The following is a 26,065-nucleotide window of genomic DNA, read 5'->3' on the forward strand; positions in this document are numbered from 1 at the left end:
CTTTGTTAAGGTGATGTCTAACTTTAATACCAACGACCATCACAAGTAGTTTCAAAAATTCTTTGAAATATTGATCAAAGCTACAAGCTTAATCTTGTCCTGAATAATCATAATATAATTTTATGAACCATACAAAATGATCTTTAATTTTTTTGAAGCATTTAATATTCATATTGTTGCAATTGTAAATAACTACAAATCTCTTAAGCACTCGATTGTATTTTTGTAATTGATAAACCTCATAGGCTGGTAGGAAAACCGAGTCTAATACCACTGAAATATCCCAGATGGATATTGACCCAATTTGTATCTCAAAATGATATTAAGAATATAAATATATGAAGTCACATTATAAACCAACAATATAAACCAATTAACTTCTCATAAAATACCTTATGATATATCATTGCATCATACATCTGCAATACAATAACTAGCATTCAAAAGTCCAATCTTAACACGGTTTTACAATCATATTGGAATACTAAGAAAGAACATGTAAGCACACGCAAGAAACCTAATGTGACGTCTCCACGGACATTGGGTTTGCGTCCACTATCTACAGACACAAGGGTTTACATCCTCATGCTGGATGAAAGCTAAAGCTTTCCAAATGCTCTCTCAAGAGAGACCGAAATTTGAATCATAAACCAAGCATGTCCCATATGAATGAGTTTCTCCCCTTTTAATTATTGAAGTTGTAACTCTTCGACTCCTTTCTTGTTTTTTTGTCTTATCTCTCCTTGTCACTTTTAACCCACTTTAAAATATTAAATTGACCTTTTTATAATTTTAATTTACTCATAGTCAATTTCAATATTATATGAATGTCTTTAAATTTTCTAATGTCCCAAAATAGGACATTACAACAGCATTTAAAACAAATGATGATTTATATAAATGGTTTCCTAATGCCTTTCAGAATGTTCAATGGCCCTACTACCTACATCTACACAATGGACTAGGTATTTAGACCCTACATTGGAAAACACAAGCACCTAAAACTGGAGTTTGATACATTTAGAAGAGAGAGTGTAAAACCTACGAAAAGTGAGTTTTGTAGCTACAAGTTAAATTTCATTGGAAATGTAATCTCGTCAAAAAAAGCAATAATGGATCCCAACAAGATCAAAGTTATACTTAGGCACATCCTCAAAACAAGCAAGACTAAGAGGTTGTCATGGGTTATGATACTTCAATAAAAGACAACAAAGTTTCAACAAGACAATTTCCCATTTGATTGACCGCACTAAAAGGAAGCCTTTTTCTTGGATTTAAATAGCAAAGGTGACTTGTGAGGAACTCAAAAAGGAGGTGATAGAAGAACCACCTCACAAAGAAGGTGATAGAAGAACCAAGTCTTGCATTATTAGATTTTGTGAAGACTTCTATCTATGTGATGCTTCAGCACTACCCATTGGTTGGTGTACTGAAACAAGAATGTAAGGCATTTGCCTCAGTGAAAAGTTAAATGAAGCTTTCAAAATGCATGATACTTATGATAAAGAATTGTATATTATCATTCAAATTCTAAAACAACATTAGATTGTAGAGAAATCATCAACTCTTGTGCCAAACTATCACATAAGCATGTCAACAGATCTCTTTTTGGCAAAGCTAAACGTTTGCAGTGCAACATGTGAATGGCAAAACTAATGTAGCAGTTGATACCTGCAGTAGGAGGCATCACCTATGCATCACAATCACCAATGAGGTTGTTGGGTTTAAAGAAATGAAGAGTAAACAATCTGCTTTTCATTCCAGCAATCTACTAGAAAGTCTCCATTTCGAAGTTATTTTGGGAACCGATCCTAATGGAGTTGTCCATCTTATATATCGTCGTGAAGGGGGTTGCGTGAACTTTGAAACTTCTGTAAGCTTCGTGAAGGGGGTTGCGTGAAGTGTAAGTAATGAGACATCAATGGCAACTACCCATCGAGCAATTTAAAAGAAGAATGTGGATTTGCATCCGATATAAAGAGTGAAGAAAGAGGTGATCAAGTTATGGCGTATTTGCATGAAGAAAGATTCTTGTGAGGCATGCACAAGCTAAAACTTAAAATTGGAGCCATGCAAGTTACCTAATAAGATTAATAAAAATGTCTACTCATCAGATTCCCATTCGCACGAGGGTCTTGATGACAGTCTTGTTTTCAATGTGGTGGGCCTTTAACCCTACTATTATGGTAGTGAACAAGACTATGATGACAATATGCGAGGAGATGTGACCAATCATTTACCCAAAAGAAAAAAAGAACAGACGGAGAAAACAGTCAACACTAAGGTGGTTGATAGTAAGTCCCAGAATTATAAATTATATTGGGTAAAATGGGTCAGTTTCCTCGACTCCAACAACACTTAGGTTGTTGAAGCAAATCCCTTGAAGTTTTCCAAATGAAACTCCTCTGTCTCAAAAAGTAAAAATTTTCAAAGATTCGGAAGGTAGTCGTTTTTCTTCTCAAACATTAATGGAAAATACACGATGTAGATTTCTGTTGTTTTGGTTATTTTTGTGTATAAACTCACAGAATGCATCTCCAGTTCTTTTTTTTATTTTTATTAGATTTCTGTTGGCGAGAACTCGCAGGAACCGAGGTGTTATCGGCATCACGTGGTAATGTTTCCTCAAAGCATTCCTAGTTCTTGATAGCTGATTGGAATCAGTCCCTAACCCTACTATGTCTTTGCCCTCTGATGTAATGGTCACTGTCAGTGTTCCTTTATCCATACATTAGAAAGAGATTAAATGCTCTAAAAAGATCAAAATTGTTGGTTTAATATGGTTTGTGGCTTCAACAAGTTTTGGTCTAGTTGGTCTCGTCTCCATGCTTAGAAAAAAAAAATTGGAAGTTCGTCCTTACGAATGTAGAAAACTTCAAGAATGTAGAAAACTTCAGCTGCGCTTAAGCTTTTTCATTGACTTTTCAATTCCAAAATATATAGGAATTCTATGTCGAACAAGAAACACTGATTCTGGGGAAGGTTGCTCTTTTCATGAAGTGTTGTCGTCTAGCTTTTAAGCCTCTAACAGAATCCTCCTCCATGACAGTTTGAATTCATGTGCTTACCCTTCCTTTACAATTTAGGCTCTCTTTGGAATTTATAGGAGACTCTCTGAGAAGTTTAATGTCTCTCTTCCACGACTTTTGATGTCTCATCCCACCTTTCCCTATTAACAAGTTGAAACAAAATGGACATTTCAAAGGGGATTTCCGGCAGAATTTGGCTGAAAGTATAGGATCAAATACGGAAACAGTAATTGGAATATGAGGATTAAGAGAGCCGTTGGATTATATTTTGAATCTCAATCTTATTTCTCCATTGTTGCTTTTATATTTCAGTGAAGTCATCGAGTCATTTCATATTCTGTCCAATCATCACTGTTATTTTCATTTAGTTGTCCATAGGGTTTGCAGTCCAATGCTGTGATACGCCCCAATTTGTCACACGCAAAACACGGAAACACCTAAAGAATTTCAACACAACTTCAGTGGAAGGTTTCAATTTGCTCAATAGCGCCTGATAAAAAAAATTATGAAGCCCCGTGCATGCAACACCTATATTAGAACAATTTTTATCAGTTGATTAAAATTAATAGATAGACTAATATTTTAAATAAATCTATCTAAAGAAATGTCAAGAAATACCAATTATAAAATACTTTTAATTTAATTTACTATTCCAAAATACTTATAATTTTTTTTTATTGACTTATTGTTTTGTTTTTTTTTCTAATTGATTATTTATATATCTAAAACTTATAATTTTAGCAAATATTATTTTAGCAAATATTAAATTATTTTCAAAAGTATATTATGTTATGATAAATATTTAAATTTTGACATGTATATCATTGTCAAATTTAAGCTAAAAGATAATTGTTAATATTAACACACTAACATCATCACACTACCATTTCTATCATTGTGAAATGCTTCTCGGCATTAGTTATCATTCAGTTACTATTCCCTTAAAAAAGGTACTAAAGCTGTGAATATCATATCAAATAGAGATATTTGGCCAGAGTCCCCCATATTTACAGATAACAAAATGAAATTTTATAAAGCCCCTTCAATGAGATGACTCTGCTAGGGTAGTTGTTGCTTCTTGCACAAACTGCCCAGGGTCAAGCTTTAGCAGGGAATGAACTTTAGCAAAAAGGCCACATCCAAGACCCTTTAGCAGTTCCAACATACTTGACAGCATATCACACACAGATGAGAAGAATGCGCACCTGTTGAACCTGCCCTCACTATCTTTAAGAAAATTAATTTGGTATTGGTGTCTTCATTAAACTTTAAATAATGGACTATGGTTTTCAGATTTGATTTCAACTTTGTACATACGGTAGATGTATAAACATGTGCATTGTATTGAGCCTTCGCAATTGAAATGGATATCCATACCGAGACACTCACACTCTGGAAATCCTTATTATCCCATATTTACTGTTTACATGACCCCTAATAAACCTGTCAATAGGATACATTTTCCCCAAGAAGATGACCTCGTCTGATTTTATATCACCAATTTTGGCAATGACAATGGAATTTGATAAATGGTTATAATGCATTTCTTGCCGCCATCAAGTGGATAGCTAAAACTTCTCTGAACATCCTGCAAGAAACAATTACAAAGATCAATATGATATTTACAGAATTACCAATGTAACCAAAAATAAATTCTATCAATATATGAATAAAGATATGTTGTGCAATCTCATGCTTACGTGTAGGCAAGATCGGCCTTAGAATTGGTTGAATGTTAAATGCTTTAACACAGCCCAGAACATAATCATTGCCCGTCGCCACAAAAATCCTCAAGACCCTTTCTGTCAGCTTCCCAGCAGACAAGGTTTTCTGGTAAATGCAGAGTACATTGTCCTCATCATATTTACTAAAATTGTCTTAATAGTCAATGACAATAAAATTAACCAATTCTTGTTAAAACAAGATACAGAATTACAAAGACATTCTCCTTATTCAAGCTCTTGGTCAGATTACTTAACAATAAGAGAAAGGCTTGATGTGGTTTCCAATTTCACAGGAAAGATCAAAATTGTCATGCCAATTAGCAGCACATTGTTATCATCCAAAATGCAAAACCAAACAACAACAAAATTAATGCAGCTGTATGGCATAATAACTCTCAAAACCCAGATTAAAATGAATTACACACTTAACACTTTCAGAATAATCTAATGCACGTGAATTAAAACCCACAGGAAGCAATGGACAAGCCATTTGATGATGTCAGAGCATCTGGGTCCACACGACTCTGCTTGCCCAAAACCAATGACAGTCTGATTTAGGTTTTTGTTCTAGTTTTGTGTGTTTTCAGGTTGTTAATGTTGGAGGTATTGTCATTGATGTGAATAGAAGATAACATCATGCATGTCAGAAGTCTATAAGTAATATTGTGAGAAACAAATGCATCTCAATAGCTTGATTTTGTGTAAGACCAAACTTACAGGGTTCAAATATAGATATGAAGATATTAATAAATCATTTTCAAGTTTTATGAAATGCAAGGCAGCCTTATAAGACATTTTCAAAGATACAAGCAGTTTGTATGAAATATGAAGGAAAACAATAAGAGAAATTTATGTATACAAACAACAAATAATGATACAAGCCATGACAGCAATAGCCAGCACGTGAGGAGAAACAGTAACTATTAATTATATGCATCATTTAAAGAAGTGTATTCACATAGCAAGGAGCGATGCCAAGCATTGATAGAATGGTACAATCAAGAAAAGACATCATCATGCGAACAGTTATGGTCCACATTGCACAAATAACATTGGCAAACAATAGAAATACAAATTAAAAAGGGCTATCATGTTTAAAGTTTACGGTGAAGAGAAAACAGTGATCAATATAAGCAATGATAGCATTCAGTGATACTGATTACATATAGAGCATTGTGACTGGCTATGTTTGGTGACCTGTAAATTCATTCCCGTCAGCATTGGAGAGATACAACAAAAGTCAAATAGATAATAGGGACTCAATTAATTGAAGTTTCTAATATACAGATGTTTATTAGAGAGGATTAAAGCCAGTCTAAGACCACATCTACACACCCTGGCATAGCAAATCAAAAATAATTCATAAACAACAGCGACAGGTTGAAATTGAAGATACGCACACAATATGAATTAGCAATGAGTCAGCGCATAAACAAGTTAGAGAGAACCAAATCAACTATAAGGAGGAGCCAGGTCGATTATGAATCTGCAAAGAGTCAGCAATGGAGTTGTCATAGAAACTATTGAATACAGATGCCCGTAGTGATAAATGCCATGAATGTAATGTAAGCGTCAAAATTTGCTGACAATTTTAATAGGTTTGATTAAATAATAAGCAGACCACACCAGTTATGGAAGACAAAGCCCGTTGAATTAAGGGGCCCAATAAAAACAAAATCCGAGAGTCAACTATGACTGCCAATAATAAAAGTACATTAGAGTCAAGAAGCGATCAATATATATACTTGTATAAGAGACGGAGGCTTCAGCAATTTACATGGTGATGACTACCACATATCAAGTCAAAGAATAAGTAAGCAACGACTCATTACGTCATCGATTTAAATGAAAGAATAATGCGATGTTTGCTTACACGATTGAATTCAAGTCAAATCTTCATTAAGCCCACAAGGATGCAAGTTGAAGATACTGTTACAAATGTAAATGGCGGAAAATTTGAATGAATTAATCAGAGATCAAACTGATCTATATATACAAAGAGGAGAGTCGAATAGAATAGAAACATTCTATTCTAGACTATACTAAATATTAGAAACATTCTAATATTTACAGAGATATAATAAGATACAATAGTGAGCATTAAAAAGAAACATGAAGGTTATTTTAATACCCCCCCTTAATGCTCAATCTATTTACTACACCAATAGATCTCCTGAATTTAACAAACTTGTCAGCACCAAGGGGTTTAGTGAAAATATCTGTTGATTGCTCTGAGGTAGGAACATAGCGTAACTGAATAGATCCATCTTCTACTAATTGTCGGATGTAATGGCAATGAAGCTCGATGTGCTTGATTCGTTCATGAAACACTGGGTTCTTGGCAAGTTTGAGTACGCCCTGATTGTCTGAAAACAAAGAAGTCGGACCTACTTGAGGAATATGCATATCTGCAAGCATCTGCCGGAGCCAAACTACTTCACAAGCTACCTTGACAGCTCCTCTATATTCTGCTTCTGTAGAGGAGAGTGCATGTGCCTGTTGCTTCTTACTGGTCCAAGTAACTGCAGCAGATCCGATACTAAACACATAGCCAGAAGTAGATTTCCTATCATCAACTGAGCCGGCCCGATCGGAATCAGTGAATCCACTGAGCTGAAGAGTAATACTCCTTGTGTAAAGAAGACCATAATCTGAAGTACCATGTACATAGCATAACACACGTTTCGCTGCAATCCAATGATCAGTCTTGGGGTTTGTCATGAACCGTGAGATGTAGCTGACTGCAAAACTAAGATCAGGTCTAGTAGTAGTAAGGTAGATGAGACTACCTACTAGCTGCCTAAAGAGTGTTTCATCTACAGGAGGAGAAACAGATTGTGCGGACAATTTCAGACCAGTCTCCATAGGAGTGGAGGCAGATTTGCAATCCTGCATTCGAAACCTATCAAGCAAACTTCTGGCATACTTGGACTGAGACAAAAAATGCTGTTGTCAGTCTGCCAAACCTCAATACCTAAACAATAATGAAGCAATCTGAGATCTGTCATATCAAAAGTTCTGCATAGATCCTGTTTGATTTCTGAAATCAAATGTTCTGAATTTCCAGTAATGATCAAATCATCCACATAGACAACAAGAAAAAGAATATCATTACCAAAGTGTTTAATATACAGATTACTGTCTGACGGACTACGCTGAAATCCTTGAGTAACCAAGTAATGATCAATCTTTATGTACCAAGCCCTAGGGGCCTGTTTAAGACCATAGAGGGCCTTCTGGAGTCTACATACTTTGTGTTTTGAACCGGCAACCTTAAAACCTGGGGGCTACGTCATGTAGACTTCTTCCTGTAATTCACCATTGAGAAAGGCGCTCTTCACATCCATCTGATGAACTTTCCAACCATACTGAGCTGCAATTGCAAGAAGAATGCGAATAGTGCTCATTTTGGCTGTCGGTGCAAATGTCTCCTCATAATCAATGCCTTCGCGCTGGGTGAATCCTTGAGCAACAAGTCTAGCTTTGTATTTGTCCAAGGTACCATCTGCATGGTACTTGACCTTATAGACCCATTTACAGCTAATGGGTTTCTTCCCAAGAGGGAGATCTGAAAGAACCCAAGTGTGGTTCTTTTGAAGACTCTGAAGCTCAGAATCCATTGCTTGTTCCCATTTTGGAATTCCTTTGGCCTCTGCATATATCTGGGGCTCAGGGATACTGTGGATGTTGGCCATAAGAGCTATATTAACTGTGTTGTGCTGAAGGCTCTTATTTCTGGAGGTTCTACCCTCAATGAGTTCATCAGGACGAAGATCACAAAGCGTTTGAGCCCACCATTTTGGCCGAAGAGTCAAGGAGCTAATATCAGATGCTGTCGGAATAGCTGGAGGAGAAGCAAGAGCAGGAGTTGTATTATCTGGAAGTGACTGAGGTGGTGTATCAGTAGCATCAGATGACTCATATAAAATAGAAGAACCCAAGTCAGAGATTGCTGAAGACAGAATCTCGAAATGTGGTGGGGAGTCTAAGAGCGGAAATGGTCCAAATTCCTCATCAAACACAACATCACGACTGAAGATTAAACGATCAGTATTTACATCAATCAGTCTGTAGGCCTTATGTGTGTGACTGTATCCTGTAAACATAAGTTTCTGGCTTTTGGAATCCAACTTAGTGCGTTTGGCATCAGGAATCCATACATATGCCAGAGAGCCAAAAACTTTCAAATGGTTGATCCTAGGTTTGCGACCAGACCAGGCTTCCTCAGGAGTCTTATGATTAACTGCAAGGGTGGGTGACCGGTTAAGAAGGTAGACAGCTGTGGATACTGCTTCTGCCCAATATTTTCTGGGAACATTTCTATGTTCTAGCATAGCCCTAGCCATTTTTGTGATGGTACGGTTTCGACGCTCTACAACACCATTTTGCTGAGGGGTGTGAGGTGTGGTGAACTGACGTCTAATGCCATGAGTAGTACAGAAGGCAGAGAAAGCAGAAGAACAGAATTCTCCCCCATTATCGGTCCTAAGAGTACGAATGGAGGAACCAGACTCTTTTTCTACTAGAGCTTTAAACTGCTGAAATACAAGAAAGGCATCTGATTTTTGCTTAAGAAAATATACCCACATTTTGCGACTGAAATCATCCACAAAGAGTAAAAAATACCTGTTCCCAATAATAGAAGGAGTATTCATAGGACCACATACATTAGCATGGACTAGCTGGAGTACTCTGTATGCCCGCCATGATTCACCATTCTTAAATGGTGTCCTATGTTGCTTCCTTGCTTGGCAAGCTCCGCAAACGCGATGGTTCTGGGTCTAAATATTAGGTAGGCCATGGACTAAATTATCTCGAGCAAGTTGTGCTAGATATTGAATGTTCAGATGACCGTATCGCTGATGCCAGAGACTGCTGAGAGCGGATGATTCGGCGATGAAGGCATGCTTAAGGGAATCGCCTGAATCTACAAGCCTATAAATACCATGATCCTCAAGACCGGAAGCAAGGGTAGTGCGAGAAGCACGATCAATAATCGAACACTTATTTCTACTAAAAACGACATCCAACTGAGGAGAGTGCTTCATAATCTGACTAACAGACAGAAGATTATGTTTCATGCCAGGAACATAACATACATTGAGAAACATGAGTTTTCTTCCTCCAGTCTGAATCTGAACATTGACCTTGCCGACAATATTGTATTCTTCACCGCCTCCAAAGATTACTGAGTCAGAATAGGGAGTGAATTCAACAAACCAATCACGCCTATGAGTGAAATGTCGGGAGGCACCAGAATCGATGTACCAGGCAGAAGATTTCACATGATTTGCAGGTATGCTGGCCATAAAGGCATGGTAGATAGATTCTTTCTGCTCTGAGTGTTGGACAGCATTGGCGTACTGTTTAATTGAGTCCGACTTCTGATGCTGCTGATACAGATGCTTATAATATGTGAATATTTCAAATGGCACAAACTTCGAGGTGAGAAAATGAAAGACCCAGAAAAATTGGAGTACCCAGAAAAGAGCTCGAAAAACCCAAAAATAAAGTGTTGTCGGAATTTGGATACGCTGGCTCAAAAATCGAGGCACAAAAAACAAGGCACCCACAAAAATCTGATGAAGACCCATTTGAGATTTCAAAAAACCCACCAAGAATATGTGATCAGAAATTTTTTTTTGGAGGTCAAAAAACTAGGGTTTCGAGCAAAACCCTAGTCGGCAACTTCGAAGGTCAGATTTGCAGGAAAAATGGCAAATATAGGCAGATTTTGGAACAAGCGGATTTGAGATAGACGAATCCAGGCAGATAAGGGCGGATTGAACACATTTTCACTCACACAAAATGCCGAGTTGTAGAAAAACGGCGAGTTGCAGAAAAACGACGGTAGAAACCCGCGATTTGTAGAAGATCAGACGTGAGCCAAAGAAACCTACGATTTAAAAAACGTGAACTCGGGATTTGCAGAATGAATTTCAGATTTCTCAGAACAGAAACCCTAGACGGGTTGTAGAGAAAATGGCAGAAATAATTTCGAAATTTAGAGCAAATAATTTCGAAAGAAATTATAAACTATTCAAAACCATTTGAAGCAATAGCTCTGATACCATGTTACAAATGTAAATGGCGGAAAATTTGAATGAATTAATCAGAGATCAAACTGATCTATATATACAAAGAGGAGAGTCGAATAGAATAGAAACATTCTATTCTAGACTATACTAAATATTAGAAACATTCTAATATTTACAGAGATATAATAAGATACAATAGTGAGCATTAAAAAGAAACATGAAGGTTATTTTAATAGATACGATTCAGTAAACACACTTGGTTAAAGAAATAATGAAGGTAGTCATGATGAGAATACAGAGACAGAGGTTAGGGGTAATAAGCGGTGGATAACAAATAATAATTTGTGAAGTGGTGCAATTAATGCTTTAATGCTACATAAGATTAGATTAAAAAGAAATTTAACAAAGTAAAGGTCCACAATAATTAGAAGGTGCGATTATATTTGAATGTCTCTTTGTCAAAAGGCATGATCATTTCGAGAATATAAATACAGATTGAATAAAATCGGGATTGTGTGTAGAAGAGAATGTGCATATAAGAAGAGTAAGTGGGTAAGCAGATATAAAAAAAAGGATACGTGCTGCAATTATACATGCAGATATCATATATGCAATATGTATAGATGATGTGTGTTCAGAGTAAATTGCAACAGCCCTCGAGTACTGTGCGATATAAAGAATATATATATACTCAGGTTTATCATTCTGATATATACTACAGAACTATAAGAGTATGTGTATGAGATAGAAGGTAATATACAGTGTATAAGAAGTGTACTTTGAAGACAATAAGCTTTTAGACAAACCAAAGAAAAGAATTGCAGATTTGTGGATGAGAAGTACATGCAGATATAAATATTAAATTGGAGAAGAACAATTATGCAAGCAAAATATCCATCATCAGTTGAGTCCACAACATCATCAAGGTAGAAGAAAAGTTTTTGTGTGCAGTGGGTCGGTGCTTACAAAGACAGCAGTGGGGGTTGGTGCTTCCAGTAGGTTGGTGCCTGCAAAGTGTTGGAGCTGGAGCTTCCAATGAGTCGGTCCTCATAAACATTGGGTTTGGAGTTTTTAGTAAGTTGGAGCCTACAAATCATTGTTAAAGATCGGTCAATATAAAAAGCAATTACTTCGGTGTGGTTCTATCCCGCATTGGATTTCCACATGAACTTTGTGTTATTGTGTTCATGTGCATAATTGTTTAGTTCAGTATCTAAAGTTACTTGTGCGGATAAAAGTTTTAATTTGCAGAAGTTAATATTATACTAATTCACACACCCCCCCCCCCCCCAACAACCCCTCAATATAGTCATGTGCTCTTCAGGTTAGGACTGCTACTCCTTTTGGGAAATGCTTTAGGCCTTATATTTTGAGTCTCAATTACATCAGGACCTCCATGTGCTGTTACGCTAAGCTGGAACATTCAACAAATATTGCAATATGTTTTAGTTCCACTTGGGCAAAAATCATGTAGCTGCCATTCTTCAATATCATGTGGTAGTTATCACCACCATCAAAACAAATCCTGTTCACAATTTGGCTATGTGATGCATCTCCATTCAACAACTCAAAAGTTGCTTCATAGCTTCACACCTCCATTCCACAATAAGAGCACTAGTTCACATGTTTGAGAATCTGACACGTTATGCATCCACAATGATGAGGCATTTCAGTTTGTAATCAGACTGATTGCAGAGACAAGTCACATAACAAAGGATTTGGCTCATCAAGGTCCCCTCCATTTTATCAAAGACTTGTTAATGATGATAAAAGAGAATTCAATGTAGCAGAAAGGTGCCTTCAAATATTAAGTCAATTGTACTAAATCCATTGTCATTGCTATCAACAACTCTTGGGACCAATGTCAACCACTATTTAAGTTGCAAATGGAAAATATATTGCGGAATCATGGCTGATAAGTATTCCATTCTGAGAAACGGTTTCCGAGAGGCAGTTATTTTGTCCCTGTCTGCTGCTGAGTTCCTAGCTGGGTGCGGATGTTAATGCCTGCTGATCAGACAGACAATTCTCGGTATCATTCTTTTTATGAGGTCATGAAGTTTATAATGACAGTTTCAAACTTCAAAAGCTCAATTGCGCCTCCTTTAATGAGTCGGTGACATTTCCTTACAGACAGCAGTTATGTTTTGACTGCTAACAGGTTCTCACTCTTTAGCTGGATGGCAGTATTTCTCGCAAGTTGTACTTCATTTCTTGGCCTGGCCATAGCTTTCAGAAATTAAATACTCTAATTACAGATCTTAAAATTCTTCTATTTTAGCATCTTAGATGAGATCTATTATAAAACTTGATAGTTTGATATTAAACAATGGAGACAGTCTCCTCAAATAGAAAAGTACAAGATGATGTTTCTAAACGGAACAATCGTTAACTAGATACCAAATGACAATGTGCAGGTCTTTTGGTCACAGATGCATAGAATGTAATGTCCCCTTTTTCGGATCGCCCTGACTGTTGCCCTAGAATGACAAATTCAATTAAATAAGAATTGTAAGGTTGTTAGAGATATAACTTTACCACTCAATCTCTTTTACAAGGTAAGTCCTGATTTAGGTGTGCCATGTCCCTTATCTAACTGCAGTTCTTAATTCTCCTAATAAGGCTGTAGTATGTTTCTTCTCCATACCTAACATTTTTCTGAGTTTGCGAAGTCTTTTGTTTCAATAAGTGGTGGGACCGAAATCATTTAAGTGGCTTCCTGATTTTCAGTCATGGCTTGGGGCCAAGTCGAATTAGATATTTTCAGATTTTGCCTTAATTTGTGGATTAGCGCTGAGGGATATTATTTTCAATATTATTACTAATTTACTGCAATAGAAGGATATGGTTAGGGGTTTTTTAAAATTTTGCTTTTATATTGTCTTTGGTCTGCCACCAGAACTCTATACTAAGGACACAAACCCTGAGCATCAAGCCTCGGACGCTACCCCAAGCAAACAGATTCAGTTGCTGCATGCACCCTACAGCAGTGTAGGTGTGGATACAGAAGTGGATTTCAGTTTCAGAATCACAGTTTGCCACTGTCGAGGGTTTCAGAAGTATTTGTAAGGGTTTCAGAAGTATTCGTTCAGGCATAGCTGCTATTAACAATGAAGGGTTTGACACCAGATTTTGGTATTCCTCAACTGTCCAATAAAAATCAAATACTAATGTTTCCAAAACCTTACTTCTAGAATTGACAGATTACGCCTGTCTGATTTAATTTATAAGGCTCTGATTTATTTCTAAAAAGGGAATTCGTTCCAGGTTTGTTTGATCTTTTTTATTAGAATGTTTCAAGTTACAGTATTTTCAATATACCCTTGCTGGGTTGTTTCAAGGTCCTGCAATCACCAAATAAGGAACATGTACATACATACATATACCGACTATATTATTAGTGTAATATAATCTTCCTTGAATATTATCAATTGATAACACAAAAGAGGTAACAATATGTGTGTATTTTGGTTTTATAAAAGAAACTCATTTATAGCATTTAAGCCTTGTATAAACAAAAGACATGCAGATCTATAATGTTAAGAATATTAACCAAGATAAATCTACAGGTCTGACAGTACAGACCGTACTTCCTCTTAATAGTAATATATCTCTAATGTTGGCATTTAATGATATATATATATCTCCTATATAGGTGCCAAGTTAGGAAGGGTTATGTCCCTTGAGGGGCATACCCTTTAGAAAGGATATATAAGTAGGTTGTAAATGCAGATTATAGGACACACAGTTACAGCAGTCTGCTCCTATAAGCATTTTATATCCTGCAATTTATATCTGAGATTCTCTATCACAATAAAAGGTTAAATATTCAGTATTGTATCTACATTAAAATAAGCACTAATTTCATCAATATTCATACTACTTAGAAGATCATTCTCAGCATATAAGACTGGATTAAAAGTCTGATTAAGAGATAAGGATTTAGCAGAAACTTTAAATGGTATCAAAGCTCTGGTAATCAAACCTGGGCCTTGCTAAATTTCAGTAATTAGACTTTGTACACATCAAGCAACAATCTTCTATCTTCCATGGCTTACACTATCAGACCTGAGGACAAGTTTGATGGGAAAGAGCATCCAAACAACCCCCTGTTGAACCTCACAAACCTATCTGGAGCAGAGGAAATAGAAAAGCTATTCAAATCCTCTTGGATGGAGTTAAAAATGATATTGTACCTATGCTTACAAAACATCAAACTACCTTTGATATGATGAATGCATTACGAAATGCCTATGAAGTAAACAATGCAACCAGGGTTCTTGCACTAAAAAGGCAACTGAATCACATTCAGATAAAGAAAGGAGAATCAATAAGGTCTTACTTCTTAAGAGTTGCCAACATTAGAGATGAACTATCAAGCATAGGAACCATCATTAGTGACACAAAATTAACACTTATGGCTATAGATGGATTGCTAGATTCATGGGAGACATTCGCACAAGGAATAAGTGCTAGGGATCAGCTCCCGAACTTTAACAGACTCAAGAATGATTGTCTTCAAGCGAAATCCAGAAAACTAAAGAAAGGAGGGAAACCAAAAGTAGAAGATGAAGAACTTCACATTCTTAATACAAACTCCTATAAAGGTAAGAAGAAGCATCTCAAGAAGAAAAAGGGAAATCAAAAGAATGGAAAGCCCAAGAAAGATTTATCTAATATAAAGTGTTTCAAATGTGAAAAATTTGGACACTATAGCTCTAATTGTTCTAAAAATTCCAAACAACAGGCAAATTGTACAAATGTCATTAGAGAAGAAGATACTTATGAACCTGAGAACCGTGTTTTGTATTCCTCTCTATCAAATGAAATTTCAAATAAAGCGTGGGTAATTGATAATGGATCTTCTAGAAATATAATGGGATACAAAGAAACTCTAGATTCTTTATCAGAGAAGGTTAACGGTGAAGTTACCATTGGTGATAACTCAGCACACTCCATTGAAGGAATTGGAAATTGTACTTTGAAACTAAAATCAGATAATACTCTTCTTCTTAAAGGTGTACTCTATGTACCAAGGATTAAAAGAAACCTAATCTCAATTACAGCACTTGAAGATGATGGACACAATGATGCATTCGTGGATGGCAAAGTATTAACTTGGGCTAAGAACTCTTCCATCAAGAAAGCAAAGTTAATTGGTCAAAGAAAGAGATATTTGTATGAATTGAATATAGAATCTAGTCAATCCATTCAAGCCCTAGTCCACGAAGCTGAAGATTCAAATGAAATATGGTTCAGAAGATTAAGGCATCTAAATTTTAAAACTTTATCAACTATGGAAAAGATGGTTATTGGATTACCCAAATTAAATAAAAACCACCCTAGTATTTGCAAAGGGTGTGCTCTGGGTAAAAGCACTAGAAGTCCCTTTCATGATACTACTAGGAAAACAAATAATGTACTAGAATTAAATCATTCAGATTTATGTGGACCTATGTCTATTCCTTCTCTTGGAGGATTCTGGTATTATATCTTGTTCCTAGATGACTTCTCTAAGAAAACATGGATTTACTTTTTAAAATGCAAGGAATCAGAAGAAATTCTACAAAGATTTAAAGAATTCAAAGCATTAACTGAAAATTTTTCAAGAGAAAAAATTAAAACCCTTAGAACTGATAACGGAGGAGAATATACCTCAGACTTGTTTAAAAGGTTTTATAAAGAATCAGGGATTAAGAGGGAGTACATTGTTCCTTATAACCTAGAGCAAAACGGGGTAGCATAAAGAAAGAATAGGACAATTATAGAAGCTGCTAGGACTATGATTTTTGACCAAAACCCAGAATATTATCTTTGGACAAAAGCCTCTTATATTGTTGTATATATATTCAAAACAAAGTCCTCACTCCTATCTTAAAGATAAAACACCTAAAGAAGTATTTACTAAAGTAAAACCCAATATAAGTCATCTTAGAATTTTTGGATGTCCTGTATATATCCATGTTCCAAAAGAAAAAATAACCAAGTTAGAACCCTTTGGGAGGAAAGGTATTTTTGTAGGGTATAGTGAAACTTCTAAAGGATATAAGATTTTCATATCTAGTAAAAAAACTATTGAACTTAGCAGAGATGTAATCTTTGAAGATCTTGCATTCAAAAGAGCCATAAGTTCTGATGAACCTTCTCCTTTATCTAGCTCTGAAAGAAATAGTGAATATGGGTCCCAGAGGGAGAACTTAAAAGGAATCGAAGATGAAATTCAAAATATGAACCTTGAAGAAAATTCAAAGAAAAGACCACTTTGGGCCATTAAAACAGTTGAAGTAGCTCAAGACTTTGTTGCACCTTCTGGAACAGTCAGAGAAAGCAAAAGACCCTAAGTTGCCGATTCGGGTTCGGGGACGGGTTCGGGTTCGGGGTTCGGTTCGTGGGTTCGGGCAATTTTTTTTTCCCCATTTGGGTTCGTGGGTGGGTTCGTTAGTGTGTGTGTGTATATATATATATATATATATATATATATATATATATATATATATATATATATATATATATATATATATATATATATATATATATGCAAAAAAAATATAAACTCATATAGTTGTAAAAGTAAAACTAAGTCATTCCATAGTATGAATATATCAATGTTACTTGATTATTGATCAATGCCAAATGTCAAAGATAAACATTAAATACTCACTCATTAATCTATGCTAATGTTGTAAATAAAATCATACATTGAATTACTAAAATGCAAAATGGAATTTCAAAACATAGACTACTTCATCAGATTGATAGATAATAAATTATGACTTAATAAAGTTTGAAACTGTGAAACATAGTGATAAATCATAAATGACTCAATGAGTCAATGACAAATGTTTAAACATAGTTTATCAAAGATGCAAATGCCCTTCAAGGGTCAAATGGGTCATCAAAATATGAGGGATCAATGGCTTCATCCTCATCTATATCATTGACATTTTCCACATCATTGGAACCCAAACCGGTTCCACTAGCCCCAGATGCAGCCACATCCTCCTCCTCGTCCTCCTCAACATCTAGCAAGGCAATTCTAGATATATCTTGGACAGTCATATCCAAGTTAGAAGTCTCAGGTAGTACATCCCACAACTTCTCTGGTCCCTTCTTATATCCTGGATCCTTGCGTGATAAGAGGCGCCAGTTGTTGTGAATAAATACCAAGTCCTCTGCTTTCTTTGAACCCAACCTGTTACGCTTCACTGAGTGGATAAAGGAGTATGTACTCCAATTCCGCTCAGCAGCAGAAGAGCTTGCAACCTAGAGAGACAACCAACAAATTTTAAAAAATTAGCTAAGTAATTTTACAATACAATAGGAATTTAAGAGTGCTAATTCGACAAGCTAAGTAGCCATAAGAAAAGGAAAAAAAACTTAAATACATACTTGTGACAAGATCTTAATGGCAAGAGGTTGGAGGTACAGGTAACTTTCCCCATGTAAGTACCACCATCCAATGGCATCCAATTTACTTTGGTCATTGATTGCATCAGGCTCTGCATTTTTGCTTGAGACAAAATCAACAAACTCTCTCCTAACATTTGATGCCACATCAGGATCACTAAAGAGCCTGTTAAGTGCCCTCTTATACCCAGCAGCAACTTCAGGATCTCTATATGGTGCCACTCTACCAGGAATCGCAAGTATCTCACTGCTATAATATCTAGGAGAAAGTGCATATGCCAAGAGGTGCAAAGGTGTAGTCATCTTGTTCCAACGATGTAGAACAATTTTCTCCACCTTAGTGTACAAGGTATCAGGATCCTGCTCTCTCCTCTGAATGACCTGGGATGTCAAATGATGTACATGTAAGTTATCTTGATGTAGTGTTAATAACTTAATTAAAATCAAAAATCAAAATCTCTCAATAAACAAGGATAAAGTATTGTATAAAAATTTAAACTTACTGATTTCATTCTTTCTAGCATAGAGTCCATGGCATCATATATGTTTCCCAAACAAGGCTCATCCGTGTCGGCATACCGAAGCATAGACATGATGGGCTCGGTGAGTTCTAATGCATATTCCACCCTATTCCAAAAATTATCACTCAAGATCAAATCTTTTACAGTTTTGGCCTTTTCTGTATCAGCTTGCTTCCATCCACCCCATTTGTTGCTAATAACCATTTGACCCAATGCCTCTTTCACCCTCACAAGTCGTCTAAGGACGATTGTGTGTGAAGCAAACCTTGTTTCAGCAACCTATTACCATGTTAATTCAAATTGTAAGTTAATATGATAAGTTGATAACACAAAAATTTAAGAATATGTATTAAATTTTGTAAAGTATGACACAAAAATTAATATGATAAATGAAGCTAAATAAAGTTTAAAATTTACCTTCAATAATTCCAAGCGGGAGAAAGTTCTGAAAATTGCTTGTGACATATGGTGGTTTGTCACAAACATTTGGATCTGCTCACCCTCCTCATACACATTTTTCATCCATTCAATTTGGCTGCCCATTGTTTTCATCACCAAGTTCAAGGTGTGGACAGTGCATGGTGTCCAAAAGATATGCTCATATCGTGCTTCTACCAAAGCACCTGCAGCCTTACAAACTTTAGCATTGTCCGTTATTACTTGGACAACATTGTCAACTCCCACGGACTCTATGGATTCAATGAGAAGTTGGGCAATAAAATTTGCATCCTTTACTTGCCCTTCACAATCAACCGCCTTCAAAAACATTGCCCCCTTGGGGCAAACAGCAATCACATTTATTAAAGGACGATTTTTGCAATCTTTCCATCCATCAGAGACAATGCTCACCCCCGTTTGGATCCAAGAATCTCTTATTGGTTTGAGGAGGTTTTCTACATTCTTTCTCTCCTTATGCAATATGGTGGTTCTCAACTTTTCATATCCAGGGGATTGGTAACCATGAGGTGCATCATTTATTGCTTTCACCATCTCTCTCCAATAAGGGGATCTCACTAGATTGAATGAAACACCATTTGTAATGAGGCAACGCCCAACCTTTATATCAGCAATTTCTCTCTTGTCATTTTCAAATGCCGTATCTAATGGGCCTCTCTTGCGGGATGCGGGTGTTTCTATTTCATCTTCATCCATAGATGGGGTAGGTAGGAAGGGATGTGGTTTACTAATTGTTTGAGAGGGTGGTGTTGGTGGTATTTGCTTTGACTTATCTTTTTTTACCTTTGACACTAACCTATCAGCCTCTTCTTGTTCTTTTAACATGCCTGCTATTTGAGGAGCTGACAACCCTTTTTTACCTCCCTCTGGGGGCCCCTCACACATGGAAATCCCTTGACCTGGTGGACCTATCAAATGATGTTTAACCCGGAAATAGGAGCTTCTATATTGGTTTTGGCAAAAATTGCATTTCCATATATACCCTCCCCCACCAGCACATTGCTCAATTCTTGTTGTATACTTCCACAAAGGAGAGCCTTTATCAATTTTAAATCTTTGGGATCCCACCCCACCCACTGAACCCTGACTACTCATTCTTGGATTCTTGCAATCTATAAAAACAAATTTAAAAAAATATTTCAAAACTTATACAAAACTTGATAAAAATTTAGAACAATAAATATAAAAAATTTAAAAAACTAAAAACAAACTATGAAAGAAGCAAAAGGAAGGATCAAATGCATACCTGGAACACTCAACACTGATTATTTGAAGGATTTGAAACTCCACAAATAATCTCTACAACCTTCTCTTCAAACTTGCAAAATGGCCACACCAAAATGAGAGAGCAAAATGACAAAGCAAATGAGAGATTAGATGAATGAAATGCATCTAATAGGCCTTACTTTAGGGTTTGGCAAAAAAAATAATGAAAAAAACATTATTTTATTGCTTTTTTGGGCCACTTTTTGGCCCCACCTGCCGCGGGTCCGCCCGGATTCGCCCGGGTCCGCGACCGGTCCGGGCAGGGTCCGCATTTTGGCCTGCGGGTCCTCCCGGGGAGGACCCGCAGGCCAAAATGCGGACCCTGCCCGGACCGGTCGCGGACCCGGGCTCGGATCCGGACCCGAATGAATCCGGACCCGGACCCGAGCTCCAGGGTGCGAATCCGGTAACTTAGAAAAGACCTAAATGATTCTCTATTTATACAACTAACATAAGTGATTTATCCAAAACAGAGCCAACCAATCCCTTTGATGCTATTAAACATACAGCTTGGAAAGATGCTATGACAGAAGAATACCAGTCTATCATGAAAAATGATGTTTGGGAAATTGTTCCAAGACCTAAAGGAAAATCTGTTGTCTCTTCCAAATGGATATTTAAAATAAAGCATGTTGTTGATGGTAGTATTGAGAAGTATAAAGCCAGATTTGTAGTCAAAGGATTTTCTCAGAAAGAAGGGATTGATTATGAAGAAACCTTTGCTCATGTTGCTAGTCTTAGCAATTGCCGCATCAAAGGGATAGAAGGTACATCAGATGGATGTGAAAACAGCATTCCTAAATGGAAAGATTTCAGAAGAAGTATATCTGGAGCAACCTGAAGGATTTTGAAACTTATGATCCTAACGCTTTTGTTTGCAGGCTCAAGAAAGCTCTCTATGGGCTTAAATAGGATCCTAGGGCCTGGTACAAAAGAGTTGATAAGTATCTCACCAGCATAGGATTCTCCAAGAATGAAGCTGATCCAAATTTATATCATAAAAAAAGATAAAGATGATATGGTAATTTCGATACTGTATGTTGATGATCTACTAATAACAGGTGATCATCTCATAGATCAGTGCAAGAAAGATCTAACTAGAGAATTTGAGATGAAAGATTTGGGACTCCTTCATTTTTGTTGTGAGGTTTTCACACCATCACCCCAAAATTTTGGGGACCCCCCCTTTTTTTTATCACCTCGGCAAATTTTTGAATTGTCCAACAATTTTGAGAATTTTGAGCCTTGGACACTTTCGGGCCAATGGGAGAAAGGTTAGATTTATTTTCACCCAATTTCAACTTGATTTTCCAAAGCCACCAATTCTATCCTTAGGCCGAACAAATTTCAAAGTTAATTCCAATTTGGCAAGATAAAATTGTAAATTTTGTACTTAGACATTTTCTTTTGAAAATTTGGATATAATTGTATAAATTTGGATAATTTTCAAAAAATGAAATTTTTGTTAAATTTGGTCTTTTGGAAAATCTTAATTATTTTTTTTCGTGAAGAAAATTAATTTTTGTGATGGTGAAATAAAATTGCAAAATCGATTTTTGGCTCTAGAAGAAATTTTATTTTATTTTTGTCAAAAAAAAAATTATTGGCATAGCAAAATCGATTTGGGTAAAAATTGCAAAAAATTGGTTTTAATAGATTAAAGTTGCCTTGAAAACTTTTTTGCCTTTAATGAAATTGGTAATTTAATATTGAAAAAAATGGCTTTTGGTTAACCAAAATCCAAATTTAATGACGTATTAATTACTAAACCCCCATTAAATGGAAACATTTAACACCCTCAAGGCATTATTTAATTTCTTTTTGCAATTTAGAACTAATTGGCAATTTAAAAAGTTAATTTTCATCATGGCAAAATTAATTTTGGTTAAGTATTTAATTGTGGGCCATAATTTTGCATTAGTTATTTGTTTTTCTTTCCCCCAAGGTCCAAGAAGAAGGTTGGGTATAAGAGGAGGCCTCTCTCCCATTTCTTCCTCACTTCTCACTTCTCCTTCTCAAGGCGTTGGCAATTTTGCAAAAGTAGATCTGCACTCTTCTTGCTTGGCGAAATTTGTGGAGGGCGAAATTTGTGGGAGCCAAATTTTGTGGAGGGCGAATTTTGTGGAAGCCGAAATTTGTGGAAGATAAAATTCTGATTTTTTTCAAGAGGTTGCGATTTTTGCCCTAGGTTGGGTAATTTTATTTGGAGGTGAATTGCATGACAAATTTTTGATTTGCAAAGGGATTTGAAATTCTTGAAGTCATATCCTAGGTTCCGAAAAGTCGCTGTAAGATTATTGGTTAAGAGGAATTTTCATCCTCTAGAGTTGCAAGGGGTCCTTAAGCTGACATACTTCTTTCGTTCTAGTCTAAGGATTGCTCCTCTTGGTTCTACTTGCCTTCTGGTCCACCACTCTACCATCCCGTAATAGGGCAATGAGCATGGAGGATGTTAGTGCAAGTAAGAATCCCAAGCGAGTAAACACTAAGAAAGACAAAGAGGATATGATGCCCAAAACTCCCTTCTTCTCGAAAATGAATAGAATAACCGACACCAATATCGCTACAATGGACATGATACAGATGAAGGATAGACTAAAGGAAGGACAATCCCCCTTGGCTATAGGTAGAGATAATTTCAAATCATCTAGAGTTGCAAGGGGTCCTTAATCTGACATCCATCTTTCGTTCTAGTCTAAGGATTGCTCCTCTTGGTTCTTCTTGCCTTCTGGTCCACCACTCTACCATCCCGTAATAGGGCGACGAGCATGGAGAATGGTAGTGCAAGTAAGAATCCCAAGCAGGCAAACACTAAGAAAGACAAAGAGGATATGATGCCCAGAACTCCCTTCTCGAAAATGAAGAGAATAACCGACACCAATATCGGTACAATGGACATGATACGGATGAGGGGCAAACTAAAGGAAGGACAATCCCCCTTGGCAAAGAGGATATCAATGAGACAGATTTTGGATCGAGGTTGGATGAGTTGGGGAAGGTTGCTATCAAAAAACAAGCATTTGGGCACCCTTTTCTCTCTCAATGCTTTTATTGGATTTGAGAAAGAATATGAGAAGAATCACGAAAGGATACTACAAGCAGCAAGTGGCGTGGCGAAGTCAACGGAACTCAAGGCGAAGCACACACCTTGTCCTCCTATGGAAGAAGTTAACAAAAGGCTAGCTAAGTTCATTGTCTTAGCTAAGAAAATGAAAGAAAAAAGAAGATTTATATTAGAAGATCACTTGATGTAAGCCCAAGTGGCAAATTTCTCTTTCTTCTAGAATAGGACAAGTACCTATTTCTGATTGGCCACCATTTTGGTGCCTTCTCATTGGTTGCCACTTTTTGCACTTTTTTCATTGGTCCATTGATGAGGTGGCAGCTTCTCATTGGCCGATGGGGTGGCACCCCTAATTAGGGTTTTGAGGATCCAATCTGGATCGTTGATCTTGTTTTGATCTCCACCGTCTATCGTATTTTTGGCCCCTATAAAAGGCCATTTGCTCTCATTTGTAAAGGGGTCGAAAAAATTGTTGCGAAGATAATACCAAAATTGCTCTCTTTTTCATTGTTGTGATTTGCATGTTGATTAAGAACATTGGGTGTTATTGCATGTTTTCTACTTCCGCTTAGTTAGATTTCCTTTCAAGTTGTTAAAGTTGGTTGCATTTGAAGTTGTTTAAGTGAAGTTAAAGTAGATGGATAGTTGTATGGTAGCATTGGTAAATGTTTGATAGGGATCAATACTAGGCCACTAGCATCCTAACGGCTGGTTGGAAAGCTTTGTGTGGTAAGCTAGTTTATTATTTCTTTGAATCATTGCATCTGTGGAAGTGAGGCCGCTGGTCAGCTCTCATTAGGTTCGATCCCCATCCATTTGCTAACCTTCCATTTATAGGAGTAGGAGTAGAATAGTGAATAGCTGGGTAGTCGAAGTTTAGGGAAAGAAGTTAGAGTAGGTCGAGTATCAGAGCACATCCATTCATCTTCCACAACCATCGCTTTCCCATCAACATCATCACTGGCAGACACATCCTTCATCACCACCACCAACATTATCTGCCACCCGCACATTTCACAAACTGAGCCACCATCACCATCATTCCACCAAAGCCCAAGTCATCCTCAAATGAATAGCATAAGGCCGCCTACGTGATTACCAGCAAATCACATCGATAAAATTGAGTGAGTATCCACAAGAGTAAAGAACATTGGAGTTATTCTCATATCCCGTGAGCAATAACTTTTCAAGAGAGGAGTTGCATGTTTGATATCCTATATCGAATATTCAAATCCTAATATGTTATGTAAGTGATACAAAACTCGCATCAACAATTACTTCCTAAGACTGGAAGTAGGGCAGAATTTTGACAGTATCATACTAAATCAAGATAAGTATACATCAAATATTTTAAAGAAATTTGGAATGTGGAATTGCAAACCTATGTCTTCTCCAATGGAGACTAATCTACATAAACTTAAGGAAGCAACTGCAAAATCACCATCCATAGATTCTACTCTCTACAGATAGATGATTGGGTCTCTTATGTACTTAGTAAATACAAGAACAGATATTTGCTATGCAGTTAATGCCTTAAGTCAGTTTATGTGTGAACCTAACGAGATTCACCTAGTCGTAGTTAAACACATTATGAGATACTTACAAGGCACTCTTAATCTTGGACTCAAATATGAGAAAGTTGCTTTCGACTTACATGGATTCACTGATTCAGATTGGGGTGCAAGTGTTAAAGATAGGAAAAGTACTTCAGGATGTTGTTTCAGTATGGGGTCAGCAATGATATCTTGGATATGTAGAAAGCAGTCTTCAGTAGCGCAAAGTTCCACAGAAGCCAAATACATTGCAGCAGCAATGGCCTCCCGAGAAGCAGTACGGATGAGGAAGTTACTTGTGGGATTATTTGGGCAAGCTATGAATCCCACAATTATTCATTGTGATAAACAAAGTTCCATCAAGCTCTCAATGAATCCAGTTTTCCATGACAGGTCCAAGCATATTGAAATTCCTTACCATTATGTAAGAGATATGGTAGACAAGAATTCTGTAAAATTGGAATACATTTGCACTGCAGATCAGACAGCAGACATACTCACCAAATCTCTATCTAGAGTGAAGATAGAACACTTCAGGATTGGTATGGTTGAGTTGCAATCCATTTGTACTCTCTTGATTATTAATAAAATAATTTTATTTTGTCACGCTATTGACTGTTATGGGCTCCACCATTTGTATTCATTCTTTTAAGAGGTGACAATCTCTAAAAATAATGAACACTTGAGTTGAAATCCATTTGTACTCTCTTGATTATTAATAAAATAATTTTATTTTGTCAGGCTATTGACTGTTATGGGCTCCACCTGTTATGGGCTCCACCATTTGTATTCATTTGTATTCATTATTTGAAGAGGTGACAATCTCTAAAAATAATGAACACTTGTATAAAACATTATGAGAGGTGATGATCTCTTAGATAATGTGCTAAACAGTAGAGTTCTGTTGTAAGATCTAGATGAGTTCAAGATCATATTGTGATGTTGACATTGCTATGTTCATGGGTCACAAATTGGATAAAGGAAGAATTGTAGTATTCTCCGAGTTT

The 26,065-nt window shown here is 36.6% G+C and overlaps 2 protein-coding genes across 2 annotated transcripts in view; both read right to left on the reverse strand.

Annotated features, from left to right (window-relative positions):
* Positions 1–3,861: 3,861 nt before the first annotated feature.
* Positions 3,862–26,065, reverse strand: part of LOC149558309 (UDP-arabinopyranose mutase) — a 61,275-nt gene continuing 39,071 nt past the window's right edge. The window contains exons 2-3 of the mRNA XM_089832577.1: positions 4,730–4,859; positions 3,862–4,617 (exon numbers count right to left, since the gene is read on the reverse strand). Coding sequence (XP_089688703.1) covers positions 4,598–4,617; positions 4,730–4,859 — 150 coding nt within the window. The 3' untranslated portion in view covers positions 3,862–4,597. The remainder of the gene's footprint in view (positions 4,618–4,729; positions 4,860–26,065) is intronic.
* On the reverse strand, positions 17,544–20,318 carry LOC149558310 (uncharacterized). Its single transcript, XM_089832576.1, has 4 exons — positions 19,137–20,318; positions 18,702–18,998; positions 18,181–18,579; positions 17,544–18,054 (listed from the first exon to the last, which is right to left on the reverse strand). Exons 1-4 carry the CDS (start codon positions 20,268–20,270, stop codon positions 17,668–17,670), a joined length of 2,217 nt encoding a protein of 738 aa, XP_089688702.1. The 5' UTR covers positions 20,271–20,318; the 3' UTR covers positions 17,544–17,667.

The sequence above is a fragment of the Cupressus sempervirens genome, chromosome 5, assembly GCF_028749045.1.
Source record: "Cupressus sempervirens isolate cs-2001-9-10 chromosome 5, ASM2874904v1, whole genome shotgun sequence".
Taxonomy (NCBI): domain Eukaryota; kingdom Viridiplantae; phylum Streptophyta; class Pinopsida; order Cupressales; family Cupressaceae; genus Cupressus; species Cupressus sempervirens.

What these genes read in the sequence shown, in the direction of transcription:
- LOC149558310 (XM_089832576.1), bottom strand. Translation starts at nt 20,270, where the DNA reads ATGAGTAGTCAGGGTTCAGTGGGTGGGGTGGGATCCCAAAGATTTAAA. An exon ending in TGCTAGAAAGAATGAAATCA is followed by an intron (nt 18,580 to 18,701) that starts GTAAGTTTAAAT and finishes TTGACATCCCAG; the next exon opens with GTCATTCAGAGGAGAGAGCA. An exon ending in CCATTAAGATCTTGTCACAA is followed by an intron (nt 18,055 to 18,180) that starts GTATGTATTTAA and finishes TTGTCTCTCTAG; the next exon opens with GTTGCAAGCTCTTCTGCTGC.